The sequence below is a fragment of the Vigna unguiculata genome, chromosome 8 (genome assembly GCF_037176805.1).
Source record: "Vigna unguiculata cultivar grain cowpea cultivar isolate G323 ecotype 2 chromosome 8, ASM3717680v1, whole genome shotgun sequence".
Classification (NCBI taxonomy): Eukaryota; Viridiplantae; Streptophyta; class Magnoliopsida; order Fabales; family Fabaceae; genus Vigna; species Vigna unguiculata.
This window is the reverse complement of record NC_140799.1, coordinates 39619958-39640345: the sequence shown is the minus strand read 5'-3', so window position 1 is coordinate 39640345 and position 20388 is coordinate 39619958. Positions and strand designations below refer to the sequence as shown.

Here is a 20388-nt window from a genome sequence, read left to right as displayed (position 1 = left end):
GGGATATTATGTAAAGTTTGGGGGTGCAGAAAGAAAAAGACGTGTGGGATGTCGGAAGAACATCAAATGGTGATATAAATTTGGATTAATAAAGTGGATACATGATTCAAAATTAAATTAAATATTATACATATAAATTAGAAAAGAAAATTAATAACTGAAAATAAATAAATTAACACAAATATAAATTAACAGAACCGTAACTGAAAATAAAATAAACTAAATAAGATACATATAAATTAATAAATGAATTAGTATATCACCATAATAAATTAAATAATAAAAAAGTTAAAAGAAAAGAGAATTAAAATAATATGTGGTCCAATATAAATATAAGATTAATAAAATACGTTAAGATTAATATTAATGTAAGTATAAGTTTATTATGACTAATGCAAAAAGTATTGAATTGTATACTCTCTCTTATCCTGGAGAGTGACACACTACAATTAAAATATTTTTTTTAAAGGTTACAAAATTTTCAATTATTTACTTCGATTTTTTTTCTCAGGAACATTAATTGATTTTTATCTCTTCTTATTCCTTTTTATATCTTACATAAAAGAAAAAATTAAAAATATCTTTTAGTTAAATTTGTTAATAATCAATATACATACACACACACACACACACATATATATATATATATATATATATATATATATATATATATATATATATATATATATATTAATATATTTAATTTTTAATTTTTTTAATTATTCTTTTGAATTTGTTTTTTTCTTCTTCTTATTTATTATTATTATTATTATTTTCATTTTACTTTATCATAATCCTTCTTGAAAATTATTTAATTCATATTTGTAATGTTCACGCTCCATTTAGATAAAACACAAAAATATTTTTAAAATATGAATTTAACAAGAAAAGTTAAAACATAATATTTTTCAAGTAAAAGTAGAATAATCTTTTTCATCACCCATATCAATGTTGACCATATAATAACGTAATTTGATCTAACGAATAAACTTTAAAAATAGGTTATTTTACACTCATGCTTATATCAATAAAAAAATTACAAAAATATGTTAATTGATTGTTTAAGAAATTTAAAATGCTTAACGTTTACGGTTTTCTTAAACAACAAATATGAGAAGTTAAAATGCACCATACATGTGATTATACCATATGAATTTGAATGAAATATACAGATAATTTATTTTAACATATATGATGTATCTTCCGGTATATCTAATAAATCTCATATCGATATGAGAGTCGAGATTAAACATATATATATATATATATATATATATATATATATGTCAAAACGGGTTGGTTTACCACGAGTTCGGTTGAAAATGAGTGAATCTAACTCGGCTCACTTTATGGTGAGCCAGAAATTTTGTAATCCGGCTCAACCCACCAGTTGGTGAGTTAAGTGGGTAACCCACATAAAAAATATATATATATATTTTTTAATATTCAAATATTTAAATAAATTTTTAAGTAATCCATGCGATGACAATTATAATAAAATTAAGAATCAATGTCTTGATCATGCTCACAGCCAATATATGATGAATTATTTCTTATAAAATATCCATATAGTCTAAGAAAACATGACTAATATTACACATTTTCTGTCATGTTATTCAACAAAATATAAATAAATAAATATATATATATATATATATATATTTTTTGTCATGCTAATTTATAAAAAAAAAAATTATAAGAGGGTTGCTTGAATAATTTACTATAAAGATTATAGTTAAAGATTAAAGTATCAACATATATAATTTGACAATCAAATTAATTAAACATTCAAACTATTTAAATATTATTGAGCAACATTATAACATTTAAAAATATAAAATTGTGAACATGTATAATAGAAGTAGTAAATAATTATTAAAAAAATTAAAAAAATGTTAGTGGGTTAAGTGAGCCAACTCACCTTCAACCCGGCTCGAACCCGTGGGTTAAGTAAGCCGGGTTGAGTTCAACCCATCTTTGAAAAAATTAAATTTTTCTCAACCCAACCTGATTTGAACCCGTAATGAGCCGAATTGATTCATGAGTTGAAACCTATTTTGACATCTCTAAGCATAGATATCATATTACATAAGAGTTGATATTAAACTCAGTTTAAATATTCATTATTTTTTTCCTCTTTGAGACACCTTCTAGAAATAAAACCGTATATATATATATAATAAAAAAAATAGAAATCAACTAATTAATTCACTTATTTCTATTAGAATAGGCATGGACCCGCCCTGAGGAACCCCACCACCTATTAGTTTCGATATCTTTGTTTTGCTTTTATGAATGCGTTAGAATTTAGGTTTGCTTCAAGGATTTAATGATAGTTTGGTGATAATAAATTATATTAAAATAATTATATGTCTTCAAAGCAGACACCTAAGAAATATAAAATAAAACGGTTGTGACATCTATTATTTTTCCGATTTTCATTTTTCATCACATTAAATATATATACATAGGGAAAATAAAAGTTTAATCAATAGAAGAACAATCAATATTTTTCATCTCATTTATTTATATATACATTTTAATTAATTAAATTGTAAAGAATATAAAAAATATACGTCATTAATAAAAAGGATTTTTCTCTTTGATATATAATTTTTTTTCAATTTTATTCTTTAAATAATTACTTTTTAAAAGAATTATCCATAATAAAATTATAAAAAGTATTTAATTTCATAATTATTTGTTTATAAAAATAGTTTTATAGAGTTGATAAAGAATTATTCTCTTGATATTTTTATTTTCAATTTTAATCACTTTTTCAAATTCAAATAGCTACCGTAAGAAAAAAAAATCAGTTACACACTAAAAAAAATCCATAATAAACAAATTATTCTCTTAACTATTTTTTTAGTTCTTTACAAATATTTTTATAACAAATATATATATATATATATATATATATATATATATATATATATATATATATATATATATATATATATATATAACATCTATATTTATATATAGAAGAGATTTTTTATTTCGGTGTTTTAGTTTTTCCATTTTACTCTTAATTTTTTTTTTAAATTAAAATAACTATTTTACTAATTTTATTTACCAAAATTATCCAGACACAATAGTTAAAGAAATAAAAACGATATTAAGTTTATTTTACATAATGAAATAATAATTTTCCGATTGTGTGGCATGATTTTATCTTCAAAACTTGTTCAAGTTTTGAATGTGTACTTATTTTAGTCTTCTCATTTTTTAATGAGAATCGGTTCTGTTTGTATTTTGACCAATTTGTCCTAAGAAAATTAGAGTTTTAATTGAAGTTTTCTTCGCTTATCATGTAAAATATTTTAAATGATTTTGATCCAATTCGATCTAAGTCGTCCGATAACATTTAAAATGTGTAAATTTCTATCATGTTTTTGTTCTGAAAGGATATTTAAGAAGATGGAGGAAAAAAAAAGTATTTAAACGTTTAACATCGATTTTTAAATAATGTGAGACTTTTTTAATGTTCGAATCATGTTTCATATATAAAATGCTAGGTTGTTTTCATTGGATTTATTTTAGAATAGGCTCATGAGTGACGAACATTAAACAGAAAGGATTCATTATAGTCGGAAATAAATTCTATAGAAGAAATGAGTAGAAGATACCAGCAACATATATAAACCATATTTATTAATCATCACTTCCAACATAAATGTTTGTTCACGGAAGTTCAACAAACAATCTTATTTTTTATAAAAATAGCAAATTTGAAGCATAATCCACCATTTCCATCACCTTAATTTCTGCTCAAGCCTCTACCTTAAACAACTCTGAAACAAAAAAAAGAAAGGAAAATCAATGTGAAGAAAAGCAAATGAATGAAAACTATTAATATGAATCGTACATGTAGAAAAAAGAAATCTTACAAATCGCAATCAAAGCCATTGAGTTTACAATCTTTGGGAAGATTATTGGCTCTGTCTTTGTCTAGGTTAGGAATATGAGAGGCTGCTTCCTTAAGGCACTTACATGCAGCTTGTTTTTCTTCCTTTGTAGGTGTCGAAGTTATGATTTTGTTCAATCCTTGGCAACAAAGAGGTGAAGGGGCAATAGTTTTCTTTGTCACAAACTCTAAGCATGGTGCCACTAAGGATTGTTCTTGCTCACAGGTTAATGCCTCTGTGGCAACAACTGTGACGACTAACACTGCTACAATAGTGAAGAATGATACGAACCCAGTCTTCATTTTGACACAATGTTTTATCTTAGTGATTCACTATTGTGTGTTTTTGATTTTGGATGGATGAAACACTGAGGGAGATGTTACATTTATAGCCACATGATGCTAGGTTTACAGAGGAGAAGGTTCACCAAAGAGATACAATAGTAATGAGATATGAGTTCAACCACATAAAACATTAACATTATTCTCAACTCAAAATCTTAAGACAATAATTTTATAAATTTTTATCCTTATATGATGTTATATTTATTTATTTTTATCCGATATGGGTCTTATTTCTGTATTGTGTGCATTCTGAGCTTTCGTCACGTGACCATTGTTTATAATAAGGAAAATGATTTTTTGACTACTAAATTTTGACAACTTTCTCTTACAACCTTAGGTGTGGTTTTCCATTTTTTCTTTCTCTCATTCTTAATATTCAAAAACCACTTAGAAGATGACACATCATGTTGGAAGAGAAAGTTATCAAAATTTAGTAGTCAAAATATCATTATACTTATAATAATTAATAATTTTATTATTTACCTTAAAGTGCATGTCTACAAAATAGAATAATGAAGTATGAGTTACATTTTGTTCAATTTTTTTACTTGTTTCAACCGTTTTCATATGTAATGATTTTATTGGGGATATTTAATTTTATTTTCTTGGAAGGTGGACCAGATGCTCTCACAAAACAAGATAAACATGAATGTCTGTGTGCCTTTTTTTTGGTTAAATATGTTTTTGATCCCTTAAGTTTTAGTGAAATTTGGAATTAGTCCCTCTTCAAAAAATTTGACCAATTCAGTCCTTCATCTTTAAAAATGCGTGAATTTAGTCCTTTTAACAAAATTTTGTTAAGTTTATCTGACGTTTCAAGCACATTTCAGGATAGTATTTGAATTGTTTACACCGTTTGACACATTTTCGCTTTAATATTAAGTCAAATATTATCATAAAATGTGTTTAAAATGTCAAATAAACTTGACAAAATTTGGTAAGAAAGACTAAATTCACGCATATATGAAAGACTAGATTGGTATAAAGTTTGGAAGAGGGACTAATTTCAAAATTCACTCAAACTTGAAAGACCAAAAACATATTTAACGCTTTTTTTATCTCATTTTGGTTTTATAATTTATGGTTGTTTTAGTTTTTTAACTTCCCACACTTATTTTTTAATAATTTTGTAAACGTTATAATAATGAAGTAAAGTGCAATAATAATAGGAAAAATATTTAAATTAAAAAAAATGTATTAATATTAATATTAACCATTTCTATTAACAGTTAGTTTGGATATGTAACGATCTTGTTGCGAATATTTAATGACTTATTTTTTTCTTTGAGGGTGGTCTAGATGCTTTAACAAAACAATGTGAAGTACAAATGTATGTTGTTGTATCTTATTTTCCATTTTTAAGTTAAAATGAATGGTTGTTTTAATTATTTAACTCTCATGTTTGGAAAATTTGCCAAGGTTGAGCGTGGAAAAGTTTTTGTTTTTATTTCTAAATCAATAAATAATTTTTTTTTTCATAAAATTTAATTGTTTTAAATTTTTAATAGATATTAGAACTTTCAATTAAGTTATGATTTATTGAATACTCCATCGTAAATTTTATATTTAATTCAACCTAGAAATTCAACTTTTAAAATGAGGTTTTGATTTATTTATATAATTTTTTCTTTAGTTAATGTGAGATGTTTAACACACGTCTTTTCTAAAAAATACATGATAAATTCATTAAACAAATTTTTAGAAGTTTAATTATACAACTCTTCAACATATAAAAATCATCTAAAATGCATAATTATAACCCCACCCCGATTCGATTTCGTATATCTTTATTTCGCTTTTTGTGATTCTGAAACTGTTTGAATTTACTTTAATTTTAAGTATTTATTAATCGTTTGATAATATAGTAATTATATATATATATTAAAAGAAAAATGATTTTTAACGACTAATTAACTAAATTTTGATAATTTTCTCTTACAACTTCATATAACATTTTTGAAGTGACTTTTCATTTTTTCTATTTTTTTCATTTCTCTATATTTCAAAACCACTTAAAAGATATCATTCCAGATTGTAAGAAGAAATTCTTAAAATTTAGTTGTCAAAATATCATTATCCATTAAAACATTTCATGTCTTAGACTAGACACCTAAACATATAAACATATATTTAAATTAATTCAGTTTTAACGAAAAATAATAATATAAATAATAAAATAATAATCAATATTTTTCATCTTATCTATGATGCACCATTCTTCAATTTGGGTTACGTATCCGACACGTATCATATTCGATACTTTAGAATATTTTAATGATATTTATCAATGAAGTATCTAATTTATAAAGTCGTTACAATAAAATATTTGAATTGTGACCAATTTTAGTAACAAAAAATAATTACTCTATATAGTGATCAAATTAACAACTAAAATAGTTTAACAAATTTATATTTGGTCTCTAAATTGATAATTAAAATAGTTTCAATTATGATTTAATTTTTAAATCAGTCACTAATATTAGTTATTAGGTTTTGATTACCAAACTAATTAGGAAATTTGGAATCACTCATTAACAATCATATATTTAGTATGTTTATAAAAATCATTGTACACTTTTCAATATTCATATTCTACGTATCTATCACATATCGTATCATATTATTTTAAAAATAAACATATCGATGTATCCGACACGTGTTGGATTCGATACACATGTCATATATGTGCATTATAGCATCTCATTAAATATAGATATACATACATTTAAATTGAATAAAATTCAGTTACATTACTACTATTAATTTAAAAAAAAAACATTATATATATGTTATTTTTACATTTCTGTTGAAATAATTTTTCAAAATAGTTATTCCCCTTTCTTTATAAGAAATTTGAATATCTATATCATTAATAAAAAGGATGTATCATTTTGATATATACAAATTTTTTTATTTTATTCTTTAAATAATTATTATTTAAAAGAATTATTCATACTAAAACTATAAAAATTGTTTAATTTTATAATTAAGTTTAATAAAAATACTTTTATAAAGTTAATAAAGGCATCATTGTTTTAATTTCATGAATAATTTTTGGATGGTGTGGCATGATTTTATCTCGAAAAGTTGTTTAAGTTTTGAGTATGTCTACTTATTTTACTCTTCTCGTTTTTTAACATGTTTGAGAATTGAGTCTACCTGTACTTTTACCAATTTGCTCTAAGAAAATTAGAGTTTTAATTGAAGTTTTCTTCGATACATAACGTAAAAAAGCCTAAGTGATTTCACAAAATGATAGCTTATTTCCATTGGATTTATTTTGGATTAGGCTCATGAATCTCCAACATTAAACAAAAATTATTTATGATAATTGAAAGGAAAGAAAATAAAAAATAAAAAATAAAATTGAATGGAAGATACCAACAACATATATAAAGCATATTCATTAATCATCAATTCCAACATAAATGTTCGTTGAGCGAAGTACACCGAACAATCTTATTCTTTCACAAAAGTAGCAAATTCAATGCATAATCCATCGCTTCTAAAACCACATATCATGCTGAAGCCTCTAGCTTAAACAAACCTGAAAGAAGAAAAAAAAAGGAAAAGTATTGTGAAGAAAAACAAAGGAATGAAAACTATTAACATGAATTGTGTTCGGATTTCGAATCAAGTTCGTCCGATAGTCATCGCTAGGAACAATCATCGCGTTTTGGAGGTATTGTCCATTTTAGAACGTTGAGTTTCGTTACGGTGAACTTATTTGATGTATCGGAACAAATTGAATGTATAAAAAAAAACTTACTTTTCGCAATCCAAGTCATTGGAATCGTCATGGAATTTGCAAGTTTTGCTAAGATTATTGGCTCTGTCTTTGTCTAGGTTAGGAATCTGAGAAGCTGCATCCTTAAGGCACTTACAAGCAGCATTTTTTTCTCCCTTTGTAGGTGACGATTTTATGATTTTGTGCAATCCTTGGCAGCAAGGAATTGAAGGGAAATTAGATTTGTTGGTGAGAAAATCTAAGCATGGTGCCACTGAGGTTTTTTCTTGCTCACAGGTTAATGGTTGTGCAGCAACAACTGTGACGACTAACACAACTACAATGGCGAAGAATGATGCAAAACACAGTCTTCATTTTGAGACAATGGTTTATCTTAGTTATTCACTCTTGTGGTTTTGATTTTGGATGGATGAAACACTGAGAAAGATGTTACATTTATAGCCACATACATGGTGTGCATTCTGAGCTTTCATCACGTGACCATTATATGACTACTAATTATTTTTTGTTTTCCTTTGTCTTGCAGTATAATCTACAAAATAATACAATGAAGTATGAATTACATTTTGTTCATTTGTTGGGGCTTGCTAACCAATATCCTCAGACATGGTCAAAGATAATTAATATGTATTAAATTTTGTAAAAAATTATATTTAATTGAGATGTTAAAAGAAATTTAACATAATAACCATTAATGTAGTTTTATTTTAGGGTTAAATATGTTTTTGGTCCTTCAAGTTTCAGTGAAATTTGGAATTAGTCTCTCATCAGAACTTTTGACCAATTTAGTCCTTCATCTTTCAAATGCGTGGATTTAGTCATTTTAATCAAATTTTGTTAAGTTTGTTTAAAGTTTCAAAGGCTTTTTATGATAATATTTGAGTTAGCATTTAAACAAAAATGGGTCAAACGGTGTAAACAATTCAAATACTATTATGAGATGCGCTTGAAACGTTGGATAAATTTAACAAAATCTGGTTAAAAAGACTAAATTCGTACATTTCTAAAAATAAAAACTAAATTGGTCAAAAATTTCAAAAATGTACCAATTCCAAATCTCATTGAAACTTGATGGACCAAAAATATATTTAACCACACCCTTTATTTGATTGTACGATTGTGTTTAATATTTTATTTAATGCTCATTAATCAAACTTGAAAATAATGAAATAACTATATTTCAATGTTGTTAAAAATTAAATATAATTAAACATTAAAAAAGTTTAAATTAACAGAAAAATCAACAAAAAATAGTGTTAAATATCTAAAAAAGTTTAAAAAGAAAGTAAAATATCAATTTGAAACTTCATTGAGTTTTCTTTTTCTAACTTCTCAATAATCTTTTGTAACATTTCTCTTAACTCAACAAAATTTTTGTGTTAAAGAAATAGATAATATTTTAATATCTGAAATTATTAATTATAAATACATAAACTAGTAGTATGTTTAAGAAATATTTTTTATTACTTTATAATAGAGACTTTAAAAATTTTAAAATACTTATTTTGTATGATAAAATTATTGTTTACAAATTTTAAAAGATATTTTTGTGTTTATAAAATCTTATATATACCATTTACATTATTTAGTTTAAAATAGTTAATTATTTCAACTTTCGATGCGAAAATGATAAAATAAATATATATTAATTATTCTTTGACCGGGTAACTTGTGACATTGAATAACATCCTCCTTTATTTTTATTTGTTTGGACGGTTTTCATATGTTATAATCTTATTGGAAATATATAATGATTTTTTATTATGTTTCTTGAAAGGTGGTCCAGAGATGCTCCCACAAAATATATAAATATGAATGTACTTTTTTTATCTCTTTTTGCTTTTTTGCTGTTATAATTTATCGTTGTTTTAGTTTTTTAACTTCTCGCATTTATTTGTAATGAATTTGTAGACGTTACCACATAGATATAGTATAAAATTAATAAAACTGTTTTAATTTTAAATTATTGATATATATTAAAATTATAGATATAGGATATATATGACATATGCTACTAATTTATATATATATATATATATATATATATATATATGTGTGTGTGTGTGTGTGAGAGAGAGAGAGAGAGAGAGTTAGTAGTTTATTAGTGGACGCAAATTTCACTGTTAGATTTAAAGTCCACCATCTAACATGGTATTAGAGTCATGAGTTAAAGTCTATCCTAACAAATTTTGTTGTTTGTTGAGTCTATTGTGTTAATTGTTTATCAGGAAATTTGTTATTTTTTTGGAATAATGTTTCATCCGCTATCGAGTCGCTATCAAACCATCCTATAATGTCTAGTCTCACGCACAAGATGTGTATATCTTGACACGAGGGAGTGTGTTGGAGATTTAACATCAACTAGAGATAAGACGAGTTAACATCCTACAAGTCAGTTTTTGTGCGTTGAGTTATGTGTAAAGTCTTTTTAAAATGGTATCTTAGCCCTTTTTAGAGTCTATCCTTGCGAGATTAGTTAGACATATTGTTTCACCCACTATCCGACCACCTGATCATGTATAGTTCAACGCACAAGATATATACCGACATGAGGAATGTGTATTGGAAGTCTCACATCGACTAAAGATAATGCAAGTTTATATTATATAAATGGATGTAAACCGCATAATATAAATTTCTACATTAATAAACACTTTATCCTAAATTTCTTCCTTACTTCGTCCTTTTACGCCATTCCATGATGAAAACACGACTTCAAACTCAAATGTGAATCAATATAGACATAGTTCTAAGGTAGAAGAATAAAAGGTGTGAATGCACATTTATTTGTGGTACCTCTTAACCAAAGATGAAATTGAAGCATAAAAAATATTGAATTATTTAAATTTATATTATCTTCTTTATTAATTTATATTTATATTATCTAATTTATCTATAATTGATGTATTATTTTAATTTATATTTATACAATTTAATTTAGTTTCAATTATACAGTGACCCTCTCTATTAATCTATACTCATGTCATCATGTAAAAAAGCTTAGTTGGTTGGTTTCGTACATAGACTCAGCTTATTTTCATTGGATTTATTTTGGATTAGACTAACAAAGAGTCCAGAATTTTTATTGATTTTTTTTTGGATATTATCCTCTGTTGAGCATTAAAAATATACTGTATTGGTATTTTAAAACATCAAAATTAGTGATAATCAATATAGTATAGAAACATGATAGAGAAACAACACAAAAAAATCAGCAGAGAATCCAAATTTATTAATGAATCTGGATCATTAAATGAAAAATTATTCATGATGATGGAGAAAATTTGCAATCTAAGTCATCATCGGAGTTGGGATGATGAACGTTGAATTTACAATCTTTGGAAAGACTGTTGGCTCTGTTCATGTCCAGGTTAGGAACATAAGAGAATGCTTTATTAAGGCAGGTGCATGCAGCTTGTTGTTCTTCCTTTGTAGGTGTCCATAATATGATTTCGTACAATCCTTGGCAACAATAACGTGAAGGATGATCGGTTACCTTGGTCAGAAATTTCAAGCATGGTGACACTAAGAATTGTTCCTGCACACAGGTTAATGCCTGTGTGGGAACAACTGTGACGAGTAACACACTTAGAATACTCAAGAATGATACAAACACACTCTTCATTTCTGACACAATGGTTTATCTTAGTGATTCACTTTTTGTGTTTTTGACTTTGGATTGATGAAACATTGAGGGAGATGTTACATTTATAGCCACATTCATGGTGCATTTTGAGCTTTTATCATGTGACTATTATTTATGACAATTAATATTTTTTTGTTATTTTCCTTTTTCTAAGAGTATTATGATTCACAAGATAATATGATGAAGTATGAGTTACATTTTGTTATTTTTTTTATTTGTTTCAACGGTTTTCGTATGTGATGATCTTATCGGAAATATGTAATGACTTTTTTTTTTCTTGGAAAGTGGTCCATATGATCATACCTAATAAGGTAAATATAAATGTATTTCTTTTTATTTTTCTTCGTTACAAGAATTCTTTTAATAATTATCAATTTTAGTAAAAAATAATAATTAATTACTACTAATTATAAATGTATTTATAATTAATAATTTCATAAACAAATATGTCTATTTCTTTAATACAAGAGAGAGAGAAAGAAATTTAATTAAGTCTCAAATTCACATTTTAATTTTTTTTAAACCTTTTTAAATGTTTAATATTATTTTTTGTTTATTTTTCTATTAATTTTTTTTATATTTAATTATATTTTAATGTTATTTAGCAACATTAGAATATAATTATTTTATTATTTAAATATTTTTTAAATTTTATTGGCGAACATTAAATAAAATAGTAAACACAATTGTATAACATTTAAATATTTTTGTTCTTTAATTAAAATAAAACTGCACCAATGATAATTATATCAAATTTCATTTAATATTACAATTAATTATGAAATTTTACTAGATTCAATCCATAATAATTATTCTTTAAGTAGTTTCCTAAGATAAGAGCCAAAGAAAAAAAAAATAATAGTAATTTAGAAAAAGATACATCAAGATATATAAACCATATTCATTGATCATCATTTCCAACATAAATGTCTCAAGACGGAAATTAATTTAGAAAAAGATGATGAAAAAATAAAAAGAAATCGTAAAAGTCTGTGAAAAAATTCATTAATGTGCATGACAAAAACATATAGTAATGAAATATTTAATTAAAATACTTTATTTTTTATTATTTTAATATTTTTATTTGATTAATAAAATAAAAATATACTATAAATATTAATTATATAATTATTTCAATTTATAAATGTATTTACTAATTTATTTTTGTAACCAGAGGTATTAAAATCATAATTGATTATAGCTTTTCTATAATTGATTAATATTTATGTTTATATAGATTACAAAAAAATATAATTGAATTACATATCTTTCTTCACGAATTTGCTCGATATAGTGTGGAAAGTATTTTGTATAAAACTAACCTCGTTTTCCATGTGTTTTGATTTTGTTTTTTTTTTTTTTTTTGTATTTCTTACATATATGTGTGCTTCAGTAGTATTTCAAAAGATACAAACACAACTTTTTAACGTTTGCAATCATAACTTAAAAATAAAATAGAACAAATTTGACTTGTAAATAAATTTAATTTAAAAAATTGTGAGAAAAAAAATGAAGAAAATGTAAGATACAAAGATTATAGAAAATTTTAATTTTCCAAAAGCACGCTTTATTTATAGCATGTCAATCCAATAAGTAAATTAAGAGGAAGTAAAGATAAACAACTCTTATATTAATATTAATAGACATACATTTTATACTTTTAATAGAATTATATATTTTTCATTAATACTTTATTCATTTTGACCCACGTATCGTTCTATTTTGATTATTTTAAAATTCAGATTTTTATACAATATAAATGTGTAATTATGAACCTCTTTATTAATCTATATTATCAAATTTATCAGTCATTAATGTATTATTTTAATTTATATTTCAATAATTTAATTTAATTTCAATTAATTAGTGACTTTTTTTATTAATTTATGTTAATGTCATTGTTAGGAACAACTACTATGTTTACGAGGTATCGTCCGTTTTGGAGTTTGAAATTCTATTATGATTTTGTTTTTAAAATATATCTGAAAGATTAAAAGGAGGAAAAAATATTTAAATTGTATTTGAACTCGATTTCTCAATGATGTAAAACTTATTGGATGTGACGGAACAAACACTCTAACAAAAAATGAGAGGAGTTGTGATTCCCACGTATGCCTGCACTATTCCGATCCGATCCAAATCCGTATATCAGGATCCTTAGGAAGAGTTTCATATGTAGAACGATGACTTATTTCCATTGGATTGATTTTGGATTACGCGATGAGTCTCGAACATATCAAACACAGATGACTCATAATTAGATGGAAAGAAATTCTATAAAAGAAAAAAAAAAATACCAACAACATATATAAAACATATTTATTAATCATCAATTCGAACATAATAATGTCCGTTGAGCGAAGGACACGGAACAATCTTATTATTTTACAAAAGTACCAAATTCAATGCATAATCCATCGCTTCTAAAACCACGTATCCCGCTCAAGCCTCCAGATTAATGAAGTCTGAGAAAAAAAGAAAACAGAAAAGAAAAACAGTGTGAAGAAAAGCAAATGAATAAAAACATTATCATGAATTATGAGAAAGAAAAAAAAAAGTGTTACTTTTGGCAACCCAAGTCCGTTGAGCTTTTGCACGTTTGGCAGATATGATTGGCTCTGTCTTTGTCTATGTTAGGAAGAAATTTAGAGGCTGCGTCCTTAAGGCACGAGCATGCAGCTTGTTTTTCTTCCTTTGTGGATGCTGAAGATATGATTTGTTTCAAGCCTTGGCAGCAAGAAGTTGCAGGTGCATCAGTTTTCTTGGTCAGAAAATCAAAGCATGGTGCGAATAAGGATTTTTCCTGGTCACAGGTTAAGCCATTTGATGACTCTTGAGCCGCAGCAAACACAACTAGTAGAGTGAAGAATGTTACAAACACAATCTTCATTTTCATACACAGCTTTATCTCACTGATTCACTCTTGTGTTCTGATTTTGGATGGATGGAACACTGAGGGAGATGTTATATTTATAGTCAGATGCATGCTGCGTTTGGAGGTTTCATCATGTCACCGTTATTTATGACTATTAATCACTTTTTGTTGTTTTCCTTTTTTTTCCTTTCTTGGATAATTGCTCATAATATAATACGATGAAGTATGAGTTACTTTTATGTATTTATGTATCTTGCTGACTAATATATTTAAGTCACTCGTTAAGAATAATTAATATACATTAAATTTTATAAGAAGATATAGTTAACTGTGATATTAAATAAAATATGACCTAATAATCATTAATACAAAAATACTTATAAGTGTGGTATAGTATGTAATATTTTATTGAATGCTCACTAATAAAAATTAAAAAAACAGTTAAATAATAAAATAACTATATTTTAATGTTGCTAAAAATTAAATATAATTAAAGATAATAAAGTTTAAATTAATAGAAAAATCAACAAAAGTATAAGGGTTAAATATGTTTTTGGTCCCTCAAGTTTCAGTGAATTTTAGAATTAGTCCCTCATCAAAACTTTATACCAATTTAGTCATTCATCTTTCAAAATGCGTGAATTTAGTCCTTTTAACCAAATTTTGTTAAGTTTATCTGACGTTTCAAACACATTTCATGATAGTATTTAAGTTAACATTGAAGCAAAAATGTGTCAAACAGTATATAAATAATTTAAATATTATCATGAAATGCGCTTGAAACTTTAGATAAACTTAACAAAATTTGGTTAAAATGACTAAATTCATGCATTTTAAAAGATGAAGGACTAAATTGGTCAAAAGTTTTGATGAGGGACTAATTCCAAAATTCGTTGAAACTTGAAGGACCAAAAACATATTTAACTCAAAGTATAATGTTGAACATCTAAAAGAAAATACCAATACAAAAAAACAACTAAAGTAGAGATTTTAAAAATTTCAAAGTCCTTGTTTTATATCAAAAAATTATTGTCTAAATTTTTAAAAAGATATTTTTGTCTTTATAAAATATGTTATATACATTTATAATATTTTAATTAATGTACTTAATTATTTCAATTTTTAATGTAAAAATGATGAAACTCATGCATATTAATTATTTCTTAGGACATCGATTAACATTCTTTTTTTATTTGTTTTTTGTTTTTCTTTTTGTTTTCTTGGAAGGTTCTAGATGCTAAGATAAAGTATGAATGTATTATGTTTGTATCTCATTTTGCTTTCTTGATGTTTGAATATGTGGTTTGTTTTATATTTTATTACTCAAGACTGACGGAAAGGTAAAACAAATAAAGTTTTCGTTTTAGGTCTTATAAAATTATGTTAAAAAAAGACTTCAAATTTTGTTAGTACTTTATTAAATTAGTTATAAAATTATATTTAAAAAAAGTCTCAAAATTTATTTTATTACTAGTTTTGTTAAATTAATTATACATTTATGTTTTAGAATAAAATTTAATTTAATTATTATTAATGTTTATTAATATTTATTAGTATTAAAAATGATAATTAATGAGTTAATATCTTATTTATTAAATCATAATTTTTTTTATAAAGAAATAATGATTAGTTATCTTTATTCGCTTATAATTAATATATTTGAATTCTATTTTCTTCTTTATCTATCTGTAACTTCTCTTACCTATCATTACTTTCCTCTTTCTCAAAGTCAGTTTTTGTTAGGATTTTTACATATTACATTCATTTAATCTTATGTTGTCCGAATATAACAATTTTTTCATCATAGTATGTTTTGTCTTTCTATTTGTGTTACTGTTATTTTTATTCTGCTTTTGATTTGTATTAGAATTATAATTGCATCTCTTTTTTCCAATTTTGTTTTTCGGTATATTTTAATTTACGAGTTTGTGATTTTTTTTTTTTGCATATATCTTGACGAGGAATAAAAAAATTTCTACAAAACTATTAATTATATTATGATTTAGTCTTTGAGTGTATAATAGATGAGCATGATTCAAAGTTAAATTTTTGTGTAGATAAATAATTAAAGTTTAGGAAAAAAAATCTTACCCTCGAGTTGAAAAGAAAAATATATATTTTTTAATTATTATTGAGAAGAACAACAATTTTTTTATTGTTATTAACGATTAATCTTAAAATATACTCTCCAGTTTGTTTGTAATAAAGTTTAGACGGGAGACTTTAAAATAAACCAAGTTATATTATTTCAATTCAATCGTTATATATATATATATTTTAATAGTGTTTTATATATTATAATTTTTTATTTCATATAAAAATATGTAGGTATGTTAACTAGAAAAACTGAATTAGTTTATTCAAAAATTCAAAACAAAAAAATAATCAATGCTTTAATTGCATCACAAGAAAGAGTTATGAATAAATTTATGAAAGTAGAGAAGAAATTATTTAGAATTAATTATTTGTTGTATATTGTAGATAAAACAATTATCACACATGTTTTAGTGTTTTAGTTCATTAGTTTAATATAATTATTTTTAGTAGTGTTTTATATATTATAATTTTTTATTTAAAATAAAAATATATAGATATGTCAACTAGAAAATTTGAATCAGTGTATTCAAAAATCTAAAAGAGAATAACTAAGGCTTTAATTGCATCACAAAAAAGAGTTATAAATCAAATTATAAAAATAGATAAAAAATTATTTAGAATTGATTATTTTTTGTATATTGTAGATAAATCAATTGTCACACTTCAAAGTGGATTTGAACAATTTAAAATATATGAATATATTTTTAGTTTTTTATTTAGTTTAAAAAAATTAAAGTCACTAAATTGTACATTTCTGAAACAAAAATGTTTAAATCTTGAAAAATCTTTAAAACATGAGAACGTGTTGGATATTAATGGATCTGATTTATTTTTAGAATTAAATATCTTAAGAAAAATGATAGGTTTGAAAAATGATACAGTAATTGATATTCTTAATTTTATAAAAAGAATATATTATTTTTCAAATGCATAAGAATATATTATTTTCTAGATGTATGTATAACTTATAGAACAACGTTAACAATTCTTGTGATTTGATTTTGGATGAATGGAACTCTGAGGGAGATGTTACATTTATAGCCACGAGCATGCTGCATTTGGAGCTTTAATCATGTTACCATTATTTATGACTATTAATCACTTCTTGTTGTTTTCCTTTTCTTGGAGTATGGTCCACAAAATAATATGATGAAGTATGAGTTATATTTTCTTTATTTTCTAGGAAAATTATACTATGAATCCCATTTTTTAACTCTCATTTTTTATTCTCTGACCTGACTTAGTGTGAATCATTGATTATTTCAAAAGAAAATATAGTGATACATTAATCAATGACCCACACTAAGTCCCATCAAAGAATAAGATATGAGAGTCAAAAAATGAAAGTCATAGTATCATTGCTTTTTTTATTTGTTTCAACTATTTTTTGTTTGTTTTCGTGGAAGGTGTTCTAGATGCTAAGATAAAACAAGATAAAGTATGAGTTACATTTTCTTCACTTTTTTATTTGTTTCAACTTTTTTATTTGTTTGTTTTCTTGGAAGGTGTTCTAGATGCTAAGATAAAACAAGATAAACAAGGAAAATGATTTTTTGACTACTAAATTTTGACAACTTTCTCTTACAACATGAGGTGGCATCTTCTAAGTGATTTTCCATTTTTTCATTCTCAATCTCTTGAAACCACTTAGAAGATGACATCTCATGTTGTAAGAAAAAGTTGTCAAAAATTAGTAGTCAAAATATCCTTGTCCCAAGATAAAATATGAATGTATTATGTTTGTATCTCATTTTGCTTTCTTGATGTTTGAATTTGTGGTTTGTTTTATAATTTATTACTCACGTTTGACTCAAACATAAAGCAAGTAAAGTCCTCGTTTTAGGTCTTATAAAATCATGTTTAAGAAAACAGGTTTCAATTTTTTTTACTACTAATATATCTTTATTAAATTAGTTATAAAATTATGTTTAAAAAAATACCTCCAAAAAATATTTTATTACTAATATAGTTCTATTAAATTAATTATAAGTTTATGTTTTAGAATAAATTTTAATTAAAATATTATTGTGTCTATTAATATTTATTGATATTAAAAATGATAATTAATGAGTTAAAACCTCATTTAATAAATTATAATTTTCTTTATAAAAAAATAATGATTAATTATTTTTATTCATTTATAATCAATCTATTTGATTTCTATATATATATATATATATATATATATATATATATAACTTCTCTAATCTGTCCTTACTATCTTCTCTCTTTAAAAGTCATCTTTTTCGGATTTATAAGGTATTACATTTATTTAATCTCATGTTATCTTAATATATATATATATATATATATATATATATATATATATATATATATATATTAATAGCTTTATAATATAGTAGTTAAAAATACATATTAAAAAATTACATGTCTTAAGTAGACGCATAAACATATACGCATATTTAAATTAATTAAATTTTAACGGAAAATAATAATATAAATAATAAAATCATAATCAATATTTTTCATCTCATTAAATATATATATATATATATATATATATATATTTAAATTAAATAAATTAAAGTTAAATTACTATTATTAATTCCCAAAAGCATTATAAAATATATTTACATTTCTCCTGAAATAATTTTTCAAAATAGTTATACTCTTTTCTTTGTAAGAAATTTGAACATACATATCTATATTTTTATACAAAACATAGCAAGAAATAAAATTATGTAACAATATATAAAATTCTTTCTTTTTATGTCTTCTTAGCACTCATTACCAAACATCCTTTGCGCCCTTGTAATGTATATTAAAAAAAAAAATCGTGTATATAGTAATGATTATTTATTTGTATAGTGATGTTTATAAACGTAATCTTTTATTTATATGGCAGGTTCACATATCACTTTAAATCTTGACACTACAAAATATAGTATATAATATGGTAGTTTTATTTGAACTGTCACAACAGTTACCATTTAATATACTATATAAAACAATGTTTAAAAGTTGTAAATAATAAACGTTAAAATTGTAGTAATATGTTTTTTAAAAACAATTTTAATGTAAAAAGCTGCCCTTGCAAACGTTATGATAGTGGCTATCCTAAGATATAAGATAGCATTCAACGGACGTAATTTAAATATAAAATTAGGAAAAAATATGATTTTTTTTCCCTCAAATTCGACTCAAATTTTGAAATGGTCTATATTCGAAATTTGATCGTTGGTCCTTTCTATTTATAAAATTATTATTTTTAATCTTATTTTTAGACGGCACTAAAAATAATAAATAGTGTGCCACAAGTTATTTAATCTTTTATACAAAGAAAAGCTATTTTACAAAAACTAGAAAAAATATGTTTTTGATCTCTGAAATTTAAACTTAATTTGAAAATGATTCCTGATTGAAATTTGGTCACAGTTTAGTTTCTACACATGGAATAATAATAATAGTAATATATTAATAATATTATTATTATATAATAATAACAACAATAATATTTTTTCCAATTTGTGTGAAAAGTGTCAGTCTAGCATACGCTAGTTTTTCTTTTTTTTATATAAAAGAAATTAAATAACACTTGGCACGCCGTTTGTTACTTTTAACGTTGTCTAAAACTAGGAACTAAAAATAATGATTTTGAAAGTACAAGAACTAAACAATGACCAAGTTTTGACTATGGACCATTTCCAAATTGAGGTTAAACTTGAGGGACAAGAAACATTTTTTCCACTTATTTTAAATATTTTATAATCTCATATTTTAATAAATCTTTTTTTTTCATAAAATTA

At 24.0% G+C, this 20388-nt stretch overlaps 1 protein-coding gene, 1 long non-coding RNA gene and 1 pseudogene across 2 annotated transcripts; all 3 read right to left on the bottom strand.

Annotated features, from left to right (window-relative positions):
- Positions 1-3629: 3629 nt before the first annotated feature.
- Positions 3630-4260, bottom strand: LOC114193079 (uncharacterized). Its single transcript, XR_014983975.1, has 2 exons — positions 3894-4260; positions 3630-3797 (listed from the first exon to the last, which is right to left on the bottom strand). It is a non-coding gene; the product is annotated as an uncharacterized LOC114193079 (long non-coding RNA).
- Positions 4261-7662: 3402 nt separating this feature from the next.
- On the bottom strand, positions 7663-8463 carry LOC146884479 (non-specific lipid-transfer protein A pseudogene; annotated as a pseudogene).
- A 5746-nt stretch (positions 8464-14209) lies between these two features.
- Positions 14210-14608, bottom strand: LOC114195495 (non-specific lipid-transfer protein A-like). The gene has a single exon (XM_085665544.1). It carries the CDS (start codon positions 14543-14545, stop codon positions 14210-14212), a length of 336 nt encoding a protein of 111 aa, XP_085521670.1. The 5' UTR covers positions 14546-14608.
- Positions 14609-20388: the final 5780 nt, after the last annotated feature.

Bases quoted from the DNA above. Each gene is read 5' to 3' on its own strand.
- LOC114195495 (XM_085665544.1), bottom strand. From the start codon at position 14,545: ATGAAAATGAAGATTGTGTTTGTAACATTCTTCACTCTACTAGTTGTG.